Source organism: Xenopus laevis, chromosome 6S (assembly GCF_017654675.1).
Source record: "Xenopus laevis strain J_2021 chromosome 6S, Xenopus_laevis_v10.1, whole genome shotgun sequence".
Classification (NCBI taxonomy): Eukaryota; Metazoa; Chordata; class Amphibia; order Anura; family Pipidae; genus Xenopus; species Xenopus laevis.
This window is the reverse complement of record NC_054382.1, coordinates 51,109,899-51,129,583: the sequence shown is the minus strand read 5'-3', so window position 1 is coordinate 51,129,583 and position 19,685 is coordinate 51,109,899. Positions and strand designations below refer to the sequence as shown.

At 37.7% G+C, this 19,685-nt stretch overlaps 1 protein-coding gene and 1 pseudogene across 1 annotated transcript; both read right to left on the bottom strand.

Moving 5' to 3' along the window:
• Positions 1-2,285: 2,285 nt before the first annotated feature.
• LOC108719699 lies at positions 2,286-3,432 on the bottom strand (annotated as a pseudogene).
• Positions 3,433-5,712: 2,280 nt separating this feature from the next.
• On the bottom strand, positions 5,713-19,497 carry psma2.S (proteasome subunit alpha 2 S homeolog). The gene is made up of 8 exons (XM_018269352.2): positions 19,358-19,497; positions 15,154-15,230; positions 13,245-13,377; positions 11,705-11,827; positions 10,214-10,295; positions 8,560-8,633; positions 7,006-7,063; positions 5,713-5,992 (listed from the first exon to the last, which is right to left on the bottom strand). Exons 1-8 carry the CDS (start codon positions 19,396-19,398, stop codon positions 5,876-5,878), a joined length of 705 nt encoding a protein of 234 aa, XP_018124841.1. The 5' UTR covers positions 19,399-19,497; the 3' UTR covers positions 5,713-5,875.
• Positions 19,498-19,685: the final 188 nt, after the last annotated feature.

The following is a 19,685-nucleotide window of genomic DNA, read 5'->3' as shown; positions in this document are numbered from 1 at the left end:
TCAAAATATTTGGAAAGAGAAACATGGATGGCAGCAGCAATAAACCCTTTTTTTTATTAGGACCGTCATATATATAAAACAGTTCCTGTGTTTTACTTGGTCTGTGCTAAATATTGCTTTTAAGGGCCATACAGTATTACCAGTATATGGAACACTTGTTTAAGTGGGCTGTAAAAATCACTTGATTAGCCCTGTTGTAAACAATTGCATATCTGAATTTGGTGACATGAGATTTGAGTAAACCCCTAATTAACAGTTGTGCCATAATGGAAACATTCCATATAGGTAATTGCATTTGACCATTTTTTGGCTTCCACAGTAGAGCCACTACACTCTTAGAAAGCCAGCAGCTGCTCCCTACTGCAGTCTGAAGAAAGTTTAGAATGTGGGTAGATTACATATAAGAAACCAACTCAAACAGGGTGCTAGGGCCAGTGTTGGACTGGCCCATGGGATACCAGGAAAACTCCCAGTGTGACCAGGTGTCAGTGGGTCCTCATGCTGCACAACATTTGGCCTATTTCATGGCCATTCCTTATTTCTATGAGAACAAAGAGGCTCAATAGATGGAATAATAGATTATAGTATGTAAAGAAAAGAGACTATGAGAATAGAGGTTGAGTGAGGAGAGGAAGAATAATAATAATACTGAGAGTGGGCCCCCGGTGTCCCAGTCCGACACTGGCTAGGTCCAGTACTTGGGATAGGCAGAACAGGCATCTGTCTGGGGCTCAATTTTCCCCTTAAAGGTAAACTGGGTAAATAGATAGGCTGTGCAAAATAAAAAACGTGTCTAATATAGTTAGTTAGGCAAACATGTAATATATAAAGGCTGGAGTGACTGGGTGTCTAACATAATAACCAGAACACTACTTCCTGCTTTTCAGCTCTCTTGGTTTACATTGACTGGTTACCCTGGTTACCAGGCAGTAACCAATCAGAGACTTGAGGGGGCCACATGGGTCATATCTGTTGCTTTTAAATCTGAGCTGAATTCTGAGAATCAATTGCAAACTCACTGAAAAGATATGTACCATGTGGCCCCCCTTCAAGTCGCTGACTAGCTCAGAGTTATAGAGCTGAAAAGCAGGAAGTAGTGTTCTGGCTATTATGTTAGACATCCAGTCACTCCAGCCTTTATACATTACATTTTTGGCTAACTAACAATATTAGAAACATTTTGTTTTTTGCACAGCCTATCTATTTACACAGTTTTACACAGGAACTGTTCCTTTAAAGGATGAATCAGCCAGGGGCAAAGTACGGGCAGCAGCAGAAAAGTTCCTTAGCAACTGCACAGTCATAGGTGAGTGGGTGGAATGGGGAGTGAGGTAAACAGACAGGCGAAAGAGGATTGGTTTGAGAACAGAGCAGGGAAGTGGAAGGTCACAATGGAGTTGTTTTAAAGGGGTTGTTCACCTTCCAACAATTTTTTTCAATTCAATTTGTTTCACCAGAAATAAATACTTTTTGAATTTCCTTTTCTATGTGTGACCCCCTTCTTAATAATATTATAGTGTAAAGTTTCATTTTTCACTGATTTTGTCTTTCTAAAGCAGCTCTGGGGGGCTGGGGTCGTGACAGTTCTAAACTGATACATTTTTTATCTTTGTCCGTGCTGAGCAGAATCCCTGTCATTAAAGGCAGCTGTTAGAATTGATACAAAAGTTGCTAATTTGTCACATTACTGCTGAGAAATGTATCAACTAATTGTATAAACTAAATGTAGCAAATGTTAACAGTTCAGAATCTGCACCAGATTACCGAACTGCCAGACTGAAACACCAGAGACACGAACATTAAACTTTAAACTTAAACTTTGGAAAACAGCAAAAAATAAAAGAGGGAATGAACTGAAAAAAGTATTTCTTTCTGGTGAACAATATGAAAACAACTGAACTGAAAATGTTCGGAAGGTGAACAACTTTAAACCAGTTGGCAAAGTAGTGACGGGAAGGAGAAGAGCAGGATCAGATGCAAGTGGAAATTGCCTCAGGCAGCAGTACTTCTTCTTGGCCCAGCCCTGTGCTAAGCACTGTGCCATTCATAAATTAGAACTGAAGTAGTGCTTTCATCTAATTTCAAATTTTTTTTTATGGTAACGTGTGTACATGGTATAGTGCAAGAGACTGACAAACAATCCTGCAAAGTTTGACAATGAGAACTTTTTTTCCTTTTGAATAAAATACAAAAACATTTTGCACATATTATATTTGCACAAAATATATTATTAAATAAAGATGTTTTTAACAAATCAGAATAACATAATATAGATTTTTCTCAATTGCATAAAATCTGCTGCTTCCCAAGTAGCAGAAACGTTTACACTTTACACTGTGTAAGGTTCCGTTAAAGCATAATTAAAGGTTTATCAGAGTAGATTGGAAGATGTATAATTATATGGCTGAAAATTCTTTACTTTCAGTTAGAGCTTGAGGCTGTTGTATAAACACACTGAACTTGACTCCCTGGTTAGCTGCAGCTCTTACAAAACCACTATTGGCAGTTGGCAGTTGTGATGGCTTTTAAGGTCTCTCCAGTTCCAAAGATAAAAATGGAACGACTGTTTATTTTGGAGCTACTAGCAAGTTTTAAGGCACATTTAGAAGGCTGGTCTGGTATCACAGTAATATGCTTTACTAGTGATGCAGTTCTTTCTTTTTCTGCTGGTCCACCCAGGGTATCCAGTATGGACTGGAAATCCTTTCTTGCCTTTCTTGTGCTGTCTGCTCTGTTAAAACCTTTTCTTTAAATATCCAATGGTAACCTCCATAGGTAATTAATATAATGATATCAAAATTAACCCGTTTTCAGGCCTCCACTTTGATCTCTGTAGGGAAGGCAATACTATGTTTTCATTATCTACTGTGCTGAAGAACAGGAGTATTGTCTCTTCTGGTAAATTTTCCTGAGAGGCATTAACAGCGACAATATCCCCATGTGCATAGATGCCCATCTCTCTCAGCTTTTCAGTCATAGGTTTAGAAACACTATTGTAAAAGGCAAATGTGATATATAGGCTGCTGTACTGAACCAGCTGCTGAGAGCTTTCTAGTAGATAACCTTCTGCCTGTTCTATAACGCTTTTATCTCCATATTGACCTCACCCCAGCCATATGTTATGCAGTGCTTCAGCTTTCCACCCAATTGCTTTCACCCAAGTGTGCCCGCCATTTGCAACAACATAAACCACCAGTGATTGCTTCTCTCCAAACTGATCATTATAGCCAAAAACATGAAGAACGCTGACAACCTCTTCCAAGCTCTCTGCAGATTCAATAACAGCTTGCAGATGTGTGAGGTTTGTGAAGTGAAACTCTTTAATAGCCACTTTTCCTGCCTCGACTTTTTGTAAAAACTTAAATTCTGCTTTCAGTTTGCTGCATATTTTGCTCCTCCTTCCACTCCACCTATTCGAGATCGATTAGACAATCATGGTTTTAGAGTTTGAGTTTAGTTGTGGTTTCAAAAACCTCTAAAATTTGACCTTTAATAAATAAGCCTCCATGAATTAACTTGATCATTTAAAAGACTCACTGACAGGGTTCGACTGGGCAGGCGGTGGCTGGGGGCCCAGAGGAGGCTTTGCAGTAAGGGACTTCTTGTATTTTTTGGTCACAGTCTCATTGCACCCCCGCCTAATGGTTTTAAAAATTAGTGGTGAGCACAACTTTCCCTTGTATGCAGTAAGGGGGCCATGAGACAGGCCCCCAGTCCGACCCTGCTCACCAAAACTGACTCAGTTAAAGGAGAAGGAAAGCTACAGAGACATTTTATTGCCAATAGATTAGCTGCAATAGTGCAAGCTAGAATGTTATAGAATTCTGTAGAATGTTTTACCATACCCGAGTAAAAAGCTCTAGAAGCTCTTTGTTTAAGATAGCAGCTGCAGTATTAGCCTGGTGTGACCACTTCCTGCCTTAGTCTTTCCCTGCTCACTTAAAGCTCTGGGCTCAGATTACAGCAGAGAAGGGAGGGGAGGGGGTGTTGCAAACGGAGCATGCTCACAACTGGGGCAAGGAGATTTAAACTGAATGCAGGAAGTCTGATACAGAAACCCACGTGTACACAATAGAAGGAAAGAAATGAAGTGTTTCTTTTGACAGAGGACTCAGAGCAGCTCTACTTTGAGGGTTTACTGGTATATTTAGGTGGACCTTTCTGATAAGGCTTACTTAGTTTTAACCTTTCCTTCTCCTTTAAAGTTATAATCAACTTAAGTTATAGCTTAAAAGGCAGTAAGTTATAGTAACTTACTATGTTACATAGTTATGCAATCATTTTGTTCAACCCACTGAATTAAAGCTGAAAGTCTGTAGTTCAACTGAGTTGTTTCATTTAAAATTCATTGTGGTAATGTATAGAAACAAAATTAGAAAAAAAGTTGTCTCTGTCCAAAGATTTATGGGCCTAACTGTACCCATTGCTGATTAAGCATTTTTTATGGGTGGAACATGTTATGCTGCTGAAGGAAGTGAGGGAATAATAAAAATACTTTTATTCACACTGCCGGGTGATGTTGTGATGGCTGATTCAGTTAATGCCTTTAAGAATGGCTTGGATGATTTTTTGGACAGACATAATATCAAAGGCTATTGTGATACTTAACTCTATAGTTAGTATAGGTATGGGTATATAGAATTTTAATTAAAAGTAGGGAGGGGTGTGTGTATGGATGCTGGGTTTTCATTTGGAGGGGTTGAACTTGATGGACTTTGTCTTTTTTCAACCCAATTTAACTATGTAACTATGTCCTCCATTCTGCAGCATCATGAGAGCTTGCCTTAAACTGACAGTTCCAAAGTCAGACTGCTGTACAAGTTAATTATTAGAGCATCTGTATACAAATATACAAATGGCTTTGATGTTCCTGTTCACCTGCTTTTAGACACCAACATATGAGCAAGGGATCATGGGTGCCCACTCCAGTAATTATAACTTAACCGATACCCCGGGCTTGTGCTCCAGTTTGCCAACAACTGTACTGGCCTCCAGTACTTCTGTAGGGGCCGATCAACACAATCTTCTCTGGCTTCTATCCTCGTCTCTTCTTTTTGTTGAGCATGCACACGAAAAAGTGAAAAGCTGAATTTAGAAGCAAAAAGCAGGGTCTGGGAAACAAGTCTGGGGCTTAAGAGAAGACCGAAGATGTGCAAGACTATCATGACCGTGCTCCTACTGAAATAACCCAGCCTGATGCCGTTTTCAGCTAAGAGAAGCACTGGCGAGATATCAGGTAAATGATTACAATCACTGGTGATGTGGAATTTCACATACTAGAGATCAATTATAATCATAATGGTTATTTGACACAAACTCCATATATTCTGAACTCACAAAGAATAAGAACCCGAAGAAAGGAATCACAGAGCTTTTATAAACTTGGAACCATATAAAAAATTACAGGTGCAAAAGGTTGTTACTGTTGGGAGAGCATATAGATATTTCTACATAGCAAAGGAAAACAAAGAACAGGTCATATAACCAATCAGATTATTCTTCCTCAAGTTCCAGGTACTCATAGCCAAGACTAGCTTGAGAACTGAATCCATCCAAGTGGGGGGGGGGGCTCCCGAGGGAACCTTCATACACAGAATTATATTCTCTCTCACTGGGTTGCCCTGTCTCTTTTAAAATGAATTGCTCTTCATTTTAATATGAAGCCTATATTATAATTTATAGTAAAACAATGAATAAAAACACAGACAAAAATCTAATTGACTGTTTAATTCGATTAGACCCATGTCATTTTAAAAAGATCTGTGACAGGTAGAAATAAGAAAGTATGCAAAAAAATCTGCAAAGGAAACATTTTGAATCCATAAGTTGCTGAAAAATAACTACATCAACCAAATGCCCAGTGTTTGTAGGCCACTTATGCAATAGCAGCCAAGTAATCCTTAACTTCAGCAGGAGTAAGCCTCTTAAATCCAGCTTCATTGCAAATACCAACTTCAATATTGTCTTCTGTCATTTGTCCTTCAAAACTTTCCTGTGAGGGGAAAAAAGCAATTTAAGTAAGAATATGATTACTTTAAGAGGACAAGGAACCCCTCTATTCATTGGGTGCAAGAGAATTCAGTTGCTAGGTTTGAACCTGGGCTGGTACTGCTCCTAGAAAAAAAACAAACAAAAATAGTACCTGCCAGGGAAGCATGTGAAGTGCAGAACTTACTAGCTTTCCCAGTGGTCTCTCTGTTAGACTTGCCCATGTGCAGTAGTGTATAGTCTGGAAACTACAATATCTTAAAGGAGAACTATCGCAAAAATAAAATGTAATATAGGCTTCATCATACTGAAATAAGAAACTTTCTAAATACAATCAATTAAATATTCAGCATATTTTCTGAAAGTTTATATTCGCTATCCCTCTTTCAGCATCTGTTTCTCTTAATTCGGTCTTCTTGTAGCAGTTGGGTGTCAGATATTCATTGACAGTTAGATCCGTTATATCTTATGGGGAGGGGGGTGTCTTCCTTTTTCTAGCAGATGTATTAGAGCTCATTCAAATAATGGATTCCAGTAGAAAACAAAATAACTGCCTTTTGCACAAATCCTGCATGAAGAGAGACATAATGTCTGGTGATTTTAATAAGAGTGAGCTCCAATACATTTTCTAGGCAAAAGGAGCCCCCCCTATAAGATATATTGGATCTAACTGTCTGATTATCTGACACCCAACTCCAGAATGAAGAGAGAATGAAGAGAAACAGATGCTGAGAGAGGAATAGTGAAGATGAACTGGATTATTTCAGAAACAGTACAGAATATTTAATTGATTGCATTTAAAAAGTTTCTTATTTCAGTATGCTGAAGCTTGTATTACATTTTCATTTTCGTGATAGTTTCCCTTTAGGTCTAATCAAGAGATGACTGGGAAAGCAAGGTACGATGGAGGTGCAGAACTTTGGTAGAAACAATGATCAAACCTAGCAACTGAATTCAATGAATAGGGGTTTACTTTTCCTGTAAATGACTATAAACTAGCGGATCACTAATAAATACCTTCAGCGTTAAGATTGCCGTGTGAATCGCATCTTCAAGTTCCAAATCTTCGTTGTATCTACAGAACGAACCAAAATAGTACAGTTAGACCTACCCAATGTCAGGTATCCTCACTCACAGTTTATCTAAACGACACATTATCCGGTAAAGCTCACACCCCCCCCCCCCCCAAAGTTTGACATATAGTTGTTTTCTTCCCTGGTGTTTTTATATTAGTGGAGAAAACAGAATGTGTGCCAGTAGCTTTTTAATTTGCCAATGACATTTGCAAATCAAACACCAAGTTTTTTTAATACCATTTCTAAAAGAGGCATCCAAATAATAAAGGCAAAAAAAAAAAAGAATACAAATTATTGTGTATCCTTTAGCACAGGCACTGTAGAATTTAAAATGGAAAAAAAACCATGGAAAACTGAAATGGGCTAATGTAAACAAATAAATGTATTTATATGTATATATTATTCCTGTTAGAGATTGGGAAACATTTATTACAGGACTAGGGTACTTATGTCTAGTTATAGCCATCCAATTGTACCTATAGCTTCCACAATGCCATGGCATAGAAGAGTTACAGAACTAGAAAGCCTGAAAATGAACATCCCTGAAAATAAGTCTGTGTCTATTCTGTAGCATTTAGGGATAGTAGGATGTGTGCATATTTAGTAGGGAAGCAGATAATAGTATGTTTATTTAATAAATTTCATCAATTAAGAATTTAGATTAAAGTAGCATTCTATAATCTTTTAAAAATAAATTTCTACTTTTGTAACTTACTTTAGGGGGCAGATTTATTAAGGGTCAAAGTGAAAATTAGAATTCAAATTTCAAATATTTATTTGTTTGGTCAAAACTCAAGTAGTGAATTATCCAAACTCGGTTTGAGTTTCAATTCAAATTTCGAGATTTATCATACTCTGGCCTCCTAACACTATTCAGCACCTAAAACCTGCCAAATTACTATAGAAGTCAATGGGAGCGGTCCAGGGATCAATTTGGTGAGGTCTGAAAAAAACTTGAATCAAGATTTTATTATTTGAATCAAATTCAAATCGAGTTTACGGGTCATTTAAATTTGTTCGAGTTTACAAAATTCTAAATTTATTAATAAATTTCGACTAGTCGAATTTAAAATTTATGGGAGTTTAAAAGAACAAATTAATTTAAAATTCGAACCTTGATAAATGTGCCTCTAACAGTTTGCAGACCCAGCTCTCTATTTCCTTGCATTTTGTGGCTCTGCTGACAGAGAAAATAAGCCCTGCACAGTACAGCACTGCACAGCTTTCTATTTTATTTAGGGTAAGCACAGAAACTCTCCTTGAGAGCTCCTGTAACAACCAGCCAAGGGATCTCAAGGGAATAGTACATATATTCTCCATATGCTGCTCTCTCTACCACCCTTTGGCTCTATCAACAGTTCAAGGAAAGTGGGTTTGCAATAAGGTTCTATGATCGATGGTCAGACTTGGATTATATATTTTATAAAATCAATTAAGAGTTCTCATTAAAAAAATATTAAGTTCATTTATAAATAATGAAGGAATAGGCATATACCTTTTTTCAAGGAAAGTTTTTCCATTTACATAGTTTTTTCCCATTGCTGTTGCCTTCCATGCAAAATAAGCCCCCTAAAAAAGTGAAGAGAAAAACACCATCTATGAAACATTCCTTATACCCAATATCTGTTTAAACAGCCACAAAAACAATAATATATGAGAACAAGAAGTGTTTTTGGTTAATTAATTGTACTTATGATACGAACAAGAGATATCACTCATTATTTATCGACTGCAACAATCCTTGGAAAAACTGCAGTGACAAATTGTACGATGTGTGATACTGCCGCCCAATATATATCTTATTGGGACTCAATTAGATATTGATGGGGAAGCTGGAATTTTGTTTGTTTTGGACCACATTAGGGCTTGGATCACTTAAAGGAACAGTAGCACCAAAAAATTAATATGCTTTAAACGAATGACAATATAATGTACTTTTGCTCTGCACTGGTAAAAGCTGTGAATTTGCTTCAGAAACACAATAGTTTATATATACAAGCTGCTGTGTAACCATCAGGAAGCCATTCAAGCACAGTATACACAGTAGATAGATAAGTTCTGAAGAATCCTAGAATCCTATTGTATACTACAGCTCTTATCTGTTATCAGTTGTTTATCCTGTGCCTTTTCTCCTTTTACCAGCTTGAACGGCTGCCCCCATGGCAACACAGCAGCATGTTTATATAAACTATAGTTGCATTTCTAACGCAAACACACCAGTTTTACCAGTGCAGTATAACACTACATTAGATTTACATTATTTTAAAGCACTTTAATTTTTTGGTGTTACTGTTCCTTTAAGCCAGTTGTAGACGTCCTTCGTAGTATCCTGTACCAATCCCCACAATAAATCAAACAAAAGAAACTAGAAAACTGCAGGCAGTAACGTAACTGGAAATTTTTATTTACATTCACACCACAAAACCATGACAATTCCCTGTTCTGGTCTATTTTCTCAGTGTTGCTTAGTCAGTAAAATGTTGTCACACAACCCTGTTAAAGGAGAACTAAACTCTAAAAATGAATACAGCTAGAAATGCCATATTTTATATACTGCTCTTATTAAACCAGTCTAAAGTTTCAGCATCTCTATAGCAGTAATTATCCAGGCCTTCAAATTTGTCACAGGAGTTTCACATCTTGGATTTTGTTTAAACACGCTCAAAGTGTTTGAAGCAGCTGTTGAGAAGCTAAGCTTAGGGGTCATCACAAATCATCAAGCAGAAAATGCGTTTTGCGTATCATTTAAACTGATCCTTCATGGCGGATACTAATTGTGCTGGTTTCTGAAGCTCCATGTACCAATAATCTGAATTATTTATTGGCCTTATATTGTGACATTTATATTATACAGTATACAGTGTATTGTGCGCCGGTCCGGCTCAGTACATGACAGCAGCACAGAGCCTGTGCAGTGAATCAGCAGAAAAGAAGATGGGGAGCTACTGGAGCATCTTTGGAGACACAGATCTTCCCTGCTAAAGGGCTGTGGTGCCTCGGGCTGAACTAAATCTAATGACAAACATAATGTACAACATTTCTGCCCTACTTTAGTTACATTTTAGTTCTCCTTCAACTCTACTTTCAATTCAGAGGGGGACAATGACATTAAAATATTATAGTGCATTTACATAAGCCTCTATACTTACAGATGGATCTGATTGAAATAAATATGGTCGGCCTTCATCCCAGCCTGCAATTAATAATGAGACTCCAAATGGACGTACACCACTGTAAGGAGAATACTTGTTACAGATACAAAACTCAAATAAAACAAAACACAACTGTTAAATGTACTCATTAGTAAAAGTTGGTGTAAAAGCTCTCAAAAAACATTTTGCCTCTTATAAACAGTATTTTTTACAGCTCTGCTTTTCAACCTTTGCAAAACTTACATTACAACATTAATTATGTAACAAAGTTATTCTGGTCAAAAGGTTGAATATAATAATGCATTTGTGTAGTAAAAAATGCCTACCCCCAAATCTTCCAGTGAGTGTGAACCAACACTTTGTAGTCACACATCACCCAGTCATGCATCATACTTGTATTGCCTCATAGTGTGCTATAAGTAAGTTATAAGTGTCGAATACATTTCCTATAATTTGTTCTGTGCATGTGCCGTAGCACACAAATTACGGGAAAGACTGTTTAAGGATAGACATAGGTACAGAATAAAAAACTGATTTCTAGAGTTCTGTGCAAGGAGCATTTTGGCTTTGTATTTAAATGGAAATTGATGACAAACTACAGTCAGCTCAAACTGCAGCATAAGGCAAAAGCAGACATTTTATTTGGTTTCATAATTTAATGGTTAATTACAAAAGGGCATGCAACAAAAAAAATTAATCTATGCCATTAACTTAAAGAAGAAAAATGGCATTTTTTAAAAAAAATTTAACATTTCTTTTATTTAGCAAACAAAAGCATTGTTATACATACGTTGTCGGAACAGTTGTGCTAAAGATTGCTTATACATGTTCTGTAGTTATTTAAATTTGTTTTCCTTTAAACATAATAAACTATACATAATAAAACATAAATTATAACAATGAGGGTACGATGTGCCCTTCTAAGGGTTAGATCCTCTGTCTGATTTAGTATTAGTACTATAGGGTCCATTGGTAGTGAGATATCTGTTCTTGTGCGAATTATCTGTAGTACCTTTTCCCCATATTCAAATATTAGCGGGCTGTTCCACACCATGTGCATAAAGCCTGCTGGGTCATATTTGCATGCATCTAGGGCATTCTGGTACTAGGTCAGGTTTAAATTTATTAAGCCTTTGCAGGGTAATATATATCCTGTGCAAGTAATTCAATTGAGTCATTCTGTCCCTACTACTAATGACCTCTTCAAATGTTGTGTCAAGTATATCTTCCCAGATTTCTTCTGTAATCTGCGGAACATCCCATTGCCATTTCGCACATAACTGGTTAAGAGGGGTGCTGCCTGCCTGGATTAGTTGCGCATAAAATTGGGACAGAGTTTTTTTTTAAATTCTAGAGAATGAATACCCAGTTCCAGCCTTTTTGGTGTTGTATCTATGGGCAGTTTTCCAAATTGGGCTTCCATTGCATGCCTTAGCTGGAGGTAACGAAAAACATGTAATTGGGAAGCGAGAGTAAAATGGCATTTACCCAGATTGTGTATATTCTTGCATGACAGAAGCCACTCTCTGTACTAGCTGGGCTGTTGGGATGGGCTCCTGATACACAAGGTAATACTGCTGAGCTAGTTTCCGTGCTCTCCGAACAAGGACTCTGAAAAACAAATTACATTTAAGTAAGTACAGCATAAATGCCTCCAAGGGGACTCAACAAAGCAGAAAAAGTAGACCAACATGCATGACCTTCACCAAAAAGTGTCGCTATAATAAAGTACTAATGGAATACTGTTTTGTTCTTTTCCTAAACGCAAAAACCTTCCCCTATAAAAAAGGTAATTTAAGATTAAGCTCGGTATAAATTATCTAAACTGCAACCTTTACTAGGTTTTAAGAGCATCTTATTACACAAAGGACTCATCTGTGAAATGATAATTTGTTTTACTACTTGCGCCTCTGCAAACAGCCACTTTCATTAATTTTTCATTCAGTGCAAGAAATAAAAACTATTCATTATTCTTCTAGGAAAGCTGTACTTTCTGATCATAAACTTAACCTACATAACCTACAGATGGGGCATAGTTTTTAACATTGGATTTAAACAGTCAAAAATCAATGTTAGAAAACAATATTAATAACTATGCCCTATATATGTGTCCTGGTATATAGTCTTGTGAAAAAATGGGGAAACCTCTCTTAATTCTTTGGAGTTTTGTTTATCATTGACTGAGCTTTCAAAGTAGCAACTTTCTTTAATATATAACATGCCTTATGGAAACAGTAGTATTTCAGCAGTGACAAAGTTTATTGGATTAACAGAAAATATGCAACATAACAAAACTAGACAGGTGTATAAATTTGGGCACCACAACATAGATGTACAAAGCACTTTGTTCCAAAATGCCTGTGGCTTGTCTAAATGAGCTTTTGCATACAACAAGTGACTCTGTTTGTGGCGTGAGTGCAGAAAAGGCTTCTTTCTCATCACCATGCCATACAGATGTTCTTTGTGCAAATTGCACTGAATTGTAGAACAATGTACAGATACACCATCTGTAGCAAGATGTTCTTGCAGGTCTTTGGAGGTGATCTTTGGGTTGTCTCTAACCATTTTCACAATCCTCCGCATATGAGGCTCCTGTATTTTTCTTGGCCTGCCAAACCTGGGTTTTTAAAAAATGTTTTTGTGCCTGTTTTTGTCTCTGTTTCAACGACATATTCACAAAAGTGTCTGCAAACCAAAAAAATTTACATTCTTCCTATAGTGTCATTAGAAAAATTTTGCTATTATAAAGAAGTAATTTGAAAATTTGGCTTTTTAAACTGGCTTCATATTCTTGTTAAGTGTCAGAAACAGTAACCATAGATATCTCTAAATAAAAACAATAGGAAAAAAAGTATGTTCAGTACAAGTCCTATTCATTGATTTCATGCTTAAAACGGATGTACACTATCCCTTTAAAAAGTAAGTAAAATCAGAGTTTATTTTTTTACTAACAATTGGCAAATCCTGTAAAAGCAATCTGCTTTCACTTACTGATCTACATAGGGTATCTGAACAATATAGGCCTCACCTGTAATCAGGTCCCATGCCGCTGTATACCATGCCTATGTGCTTGGTAATTGGTTCCACTTTATGTGCACTTTGTTCATCATACAGGATTGATTTCTGTTTTTTTTCAGTTGCCAACACCACGCCATTTGTAGCTGAAACACACACATATACACAATAAACCTGTGATAAAATAATGCATGTCTGTTACTGTAGCTTTGTTTCATAGTAGTGGAACTTAATACAAAAACACACTGTAGCGAGAAGAAAAAAAAACATACAAAATATAAGCAAGCATGAAGTATCTGAGGCAAACTGAAGAGGCTTCACATTTTTTTTCACCATCTTGGGGATCAGCTACGCAGTTTTTATAAAGACATAAAAGGTTGGACATGATGGACATCTTTTCTTCAACCAGAGTTACTATGTTATTTTAGTAAGTTATGTAAAGCAATGGATCTCTTAGCTGGCTGCAAAGGTTGTACAGTAGGGTCATATTGCTAGATCTACTCTAGAGGCAAAGCTCTAAAGAATCTGCCACTCTAGCAAACCTGCATTTAAGACAGATTAAAAGACAAGTATTATTCAATGGTGGTACCAATGTGGCACAAGTTTAGCAGAGGAGGATATAGCAAAGAGTCAGATATAGCAATAAGTAATTGCACTTAGAAGTCAACTGCCTTAAGGAATCCTATCTGTACAGTATGGATAGCTCATGCAATAAATGTGATTTTAAATATTAATAAATAAATTAGGCCTCAAGATGTAGAGTGATATGGCTAATGGCAGACAGGGTCTGAAATCTGCCTGGTGAAATACACAAGCTGGAAATCAGCCCCTATGCAGGTATAAGCCTTCTCTTCTGCCTGCACCAAGAACTGCTGTATCGGCTTGGACACAGGCACACTCAGCTGATTTAGGATGCAAACTCTCACATTTCTTCACCAAAATCAGCAGTATGCCTGCACCTGAGCAGATACAATGGTCACTGGTGCAGATAGAAGGAGACTAATGCTTATGTAAGGGCAGATTTTCATCCTGCATATTGCAGCAGACACATTTCAAGCCCTGTCTAGCATTAGCTGTAGCCTAAAATGTACTACCTAAAGTGTACCTAAAGCCTCTACCTGTCCCCTGTAAGGTGACTTGGGTATGCTTACATATTACAGCGAGTGTCCTTGTACCTATTTGTCTAGATCTAACAAAAGAAAACACAATACGTTCAAATTGCTTTCCCTTAGATTGCCAGCATTTTGTAGAACACCGTACGGTCATGGGAACACATGCTTTTTTCAAAATGCATTAGTTAAGAGTGTTTGTCCAGCAGACTTCTGCACTGAAAACCCATTTCTCAAAATCGATTTTTTTAAAGTTAATTTTGAAATCTGACATGAGGCTAGACATTATGTCAGTTTCTCAGGTGCCCCCAGTCACGTGATTTGTGCTCTGAAAAACATCACTCTTTACTGCTGCACTGTAAGTTGGAGTGATATCACAACCCCTTCCCCCAGCAGCCCATCAACAGAACAATGGGATGGTAACCAGATAACAGCTGCCTGTTAGCTATAAGGACAGCATATCTAATATAAGTAATTCTAAAACAACTGGACAGCACTTAATAGTAAACATCCATGTCCCACTGTGACTCCTACAGTTGCATTGAGTTGGAGAAACAACTGCCTGAAGCATTCCATCCTGAAGTGCCATCTTTCTGAAAGCACAGGATCAGCTGCCTACACATCAATGTTGGGTTATGAATGAAATTTTACATGGTAGAGTAAATTACTTTGCAGTGTAATTTACAAATAAAAACTACACCATAAAAATCACGACAGAATCCCTTTAAGGTCATTTTAAACCATTCCTCTTAAAACCATTCACATAATTTACTACAAGATGCAGTTCAGCAATGAATATCCCATTAGTTATACCTTTGATTCCAACAGAGGGAGCACCAGCCGCGACTGCTGCTAAAGCATACTCAATTTGGACAAGTTTGCCAGACGGACTAGAGTTAGGGGAAAAAAAAAAAAAGAGAGAAATGTCAGATATATTAACATTAACCATAATATATAAACAATTATGAACAACTTAAGATACATACGTTTTAGCACCTCCAACCATAGATATTTCAATAATATTCTATTAACATCAAAGTGTACCAATTCAAAAAACAAGGTAACAAAAGCTCAATTTTATCGGCCACACAACCTAACTTTCAATCTGTCTTGGTCCACCAAAAATACCATCCACTGCTTTATGCAGTCACTAATGCCAGGTATTCATTTGTAGCATGCCTAGTGCTGAAGGGCTGGTATTGAGGCAGTAGTTATTTTGCTGCTCCCTAACTCAATTCTGTCCCATTTTACTTCTGCCAAAACCATCAAATTATGATAAATGATAATCCTTATATGATGTAAAAGAAAGTGAAAGAGTAGCTGTGATTTCACTGCACTTTATAATGCCAAAAAAGTACATTTTGTGGGTTAGTTAAAAGAATCAAAATCTGTTTGAGCTAGCAAATAATCTATTAAATGTGTATATACATTTCACTGAAAATCTATGACAAACAACAGAATGGTAAACCTTTTTCACATACAGCTTATACTGAAAATAAATTCCAGCCCTGTGAGGGTCACAACATACATTTTTTGTCAAGATACTCACAAAGCTAAACTACATGGGAGATTTTGTAGGATGGTGTTGGATCAACAGACCATATCCTACAAGTCTGATGTAGTTGTGCGGGTCAAAATATGAGACTTATATAAAAATCTGTAAACTACATGGAAGATTTGCAATCCTACACAACACATACATGTGAAAGTAGGGTGTAAGCTTACTACTAAAAACCTTTAGCAAGGGAGAGAACACAGTCAAAACCAGAAAAAAAATGTAGGCTGGCACTGGTCCGGGATATAGTGATGTGCGAGTCAGGATTTCCCCAACCCGCCCTACCACATCAGATTTCCGGGTTGCTTCTATAGACCCGCGCCGCCCCGTCGATGACGTCACAAAAGGGGCGGAGCAAACAGGCCCAGCGTCTCTAAAAGAAGAACCCGGAAGTCGAAAGCCGGCATTTGATGGTGGCAGTCGGGGAGAACAGAAGAGCTCAACCAGCACCCAAAGAAGAGTGCAAGGTCCCCGAACCCACCCGACCCGTCACCCGCAGGCATACCCACGGGTATCGGGCCGGCCCGTGCATCACTACCGGGATCCCAACAGTTGAATTTTCATGTGTCAAACAATCATATTTAATAGTCTTACGTGTTTAATGTCACTTATGGGCATGTAATCATTTCCAGTGGAATGGGATGTGGACCAGTGCCAGCCTACATTTTTTCTGGTTTTAATCACAAACAACACACCTGCTGGTAGGGAATGCTACCCAAAGAAGAGTGCAAGGTCCCCGAACCCACCCGACCCGTCACCCGCAGGCATACCCACGGGTATCGGGCCGGCCCGTGCATCACTACCGGGATCCCAACAGTTGAATTTTCATGTGTCAAACAATCATATTTAATAGTCTTACGTGTTTAATGTCACTTATGGGCATGTAATCATTTCCAGTGGAATGGGATGTGGACCAGTGCCAGCCTACATTTTTTCTGGTTTTAATCACAAACAACACACCTGCTGGTAGGGAATGCTGTGTCTGCATATGACAAGAAAAAAATCTGATCGTGTCTGAAAGACTTATACACAGACTGTAGAATGTACATGTATAAAAAAAAAAAAAAAAATACTATACGACAAGTAGTTTAGCTCAGAGATGTCCTGCTTTTATTCTAGGGTGGTTTTTTTGAGCTGAAAATGTAAGGTGTTTAGCAATTAATTTGTGAAATGTCCATATATCCAGTTGGTGCTCTACTTACATTGCCTGATTTTCTGAACCAGTGCAACTTGTCTGCAGTTTGCATTTTGGTTGTGATTTTAAAACTATAGCCCCTGTCAGATTTGATTGTCTTGCATCTAAAACATGTGTCTTGCTAACTACACATGGCAAAGCAACAACTGATAATGCAGTAGTGCAAATTATCTGTTTTGTGTATCTATACAGGGGAGGAATCCCTTATTTAAAAAATGGTTATCCAGATTATGGGAAGGGCATTTCCCTTAGAGTCCATTTTAAGCAAATAATTCTTATTTTTAATACATTTAATTTCCTTTTTATTGGTAATAATAAAAAAATACCTTGTACTTGATCACAACGAAGTTGCATACATCCATATTTTTTGCAAAACCATCTCATTGGGTTTAATTAATGTTAGAATTATTTTTAGCAGACTTAAAATATGGAAGAATCCCTTATCTCAAAAACCCAGTCAACTGAAAGCAAAGCCAACAGCATAGTGGGGACATAGAATGAGTGAAATTGCAGTGTGTCCGTGGGCAGAACAAGCATGGCTTTGGAAAAATGGGGGTGTGGCTAAAACATCTCTGTCAGTGGTTTGCATCTACAGATCTTATGAGCACACTGGCTCATGATATCATAAGCACACACATACAAGCGGACCAGCATGTGATTTTTCTTTTGCTACACTGGAGACATATTATATGAGAACTGTTACTGTCACGGTCATTCATTCAACTAAACTGGTCTAATAAATGTTTCACAATTTGGCTTTATTAATTTGTGCTCCTACTGCGGTTTATACATTTAAAGTGGAACTATCGCGAAAATGAAAATGTAATACAAGATTCATCATGCTGAAATAAGAAACTTTCTAAATACAATCAATTAAAAATTATGCTTTGTTTCTGAAATAATCTTATTAATAATAAGCTTATCTTCACTATCCCTCTCTCAGAATCTGTTTCTCTTCATTCTCTCTTCATACAGCAGTTGGTAGTCAGATATTCATTGGCAGTTAGATCCAATATATCTTATTGGGGGCTTCCTTTCCTAGCAGATGTATTAGAGCTCATTCAACTAACAGATTCCAGTACAAACAAAATCTAACAAATCCTGCATGTAGAGAGACATGGTGGCTGATGATTTTAATTGAATGAGCTCCAATACATCTTCTAGGCAAAAGGAGCCCCCCCCATAAGACATATTGGATCTAACTGAGAGAGGGATAGTGAAGATAAACTTGACTATTTCAGAAACTATGCAGACTTTTTTGTATTTAGCTTTTTCACTATGATGCTTACATTTAATTTTTACTTTCGCAATAGTTGCCCTTTAACGATTTTTGTTTGCATTGTTCAACCTAACTTGTCCTAGCTACAACCAACTCACTGATGCTGTGAGTAATTGACAGATTTCATCCTACTATAACTGCCCTATTCTAGCATGATTCAGCAATTAGCAATGGCCTCATTGGAGAAAAAAAAGAGTTAGGCTGAAAAAGCACATTAATAAACCATATAGATCAGAAAAATTGAATCAAACATAAAACCTATGTGCGGAAAATAAATTATGAAGCATCCAATACATGTAAGTGGATGTTTTATTATAGGGACAGTTCCCCTTTAAAACTGTGGACTAGTGGATTGGCGTTATGAAGAAACCTTTTAGATCCAAACAGTGGGAGCACTATCTGGGATGGAACAAAAAAATATTTTCTTAGGACAAAGGAATCCATGCCACCAACTGGAACAGAAAGTGAAAGGAGGTCCACAAAGCAACACAAATAAGCAATGGCTTGCAGCATTCTCAGGAACCAATTAACCAAGAGCCAAATCCTCTATAAACATGGCTCATACTGTGGGGAAAAAGCAGGAAATGCCAAAAATATATCCTTGCTGCGGGGGTGTCAAACATGGCACATGCTGCTCATTGTTAAACAATAACTGAGCGGGTAGTGTATTCGCGTTTAAAGCAATAAGGTGCCACTGACGCATGTCACGCAAGCTATAAAATGTACATTATGTGACAGCGGAGCAGCTTTGTGAGGCACGTGACCGATCTACAGCGACACCGGCTTTCTTTAATTGCAACCATGCCTCCTCTATTGGAAACTGGAGGCCGGGCTGCAGAGTGACTCGGCAAAGTTACCGGCAGAGGAACAGCAGCGCCGAATAAAACGAAATATAAAACCGACGGAGGATAGCGAGGGGGAATAAGAATATGTCACTACGCAATAGGATAGCTGCCGAACAGAATATATATAAAAGCATTACACTCACCTGAATGTGGTCAGAGAGAAACTGTACCCGCGTTCAGCCATCTTTCCTGCTGCTGTAGCTCCTCCTCTCTTTGCACAGCACGCTCAACGCCCGGAATCACACTGACTCAAGCATTGCTAGGCAGCGCGCTGACGTCATTCAAGCGCTCGCTTAAAGACGGAATCAGCTTCGGCCAAAACATAAATTACTTGCCGTTATCTTAACTCGTGTCGTATGTGATAAAACGAAAATCTAAGTTCAACAAACTCTAGTCGTCAATTGGTCCATTTACTTCTATTAAATCCCCTTTCCATCTGCGGTAGCAGCCATATTGTGACTGGCAAATCAA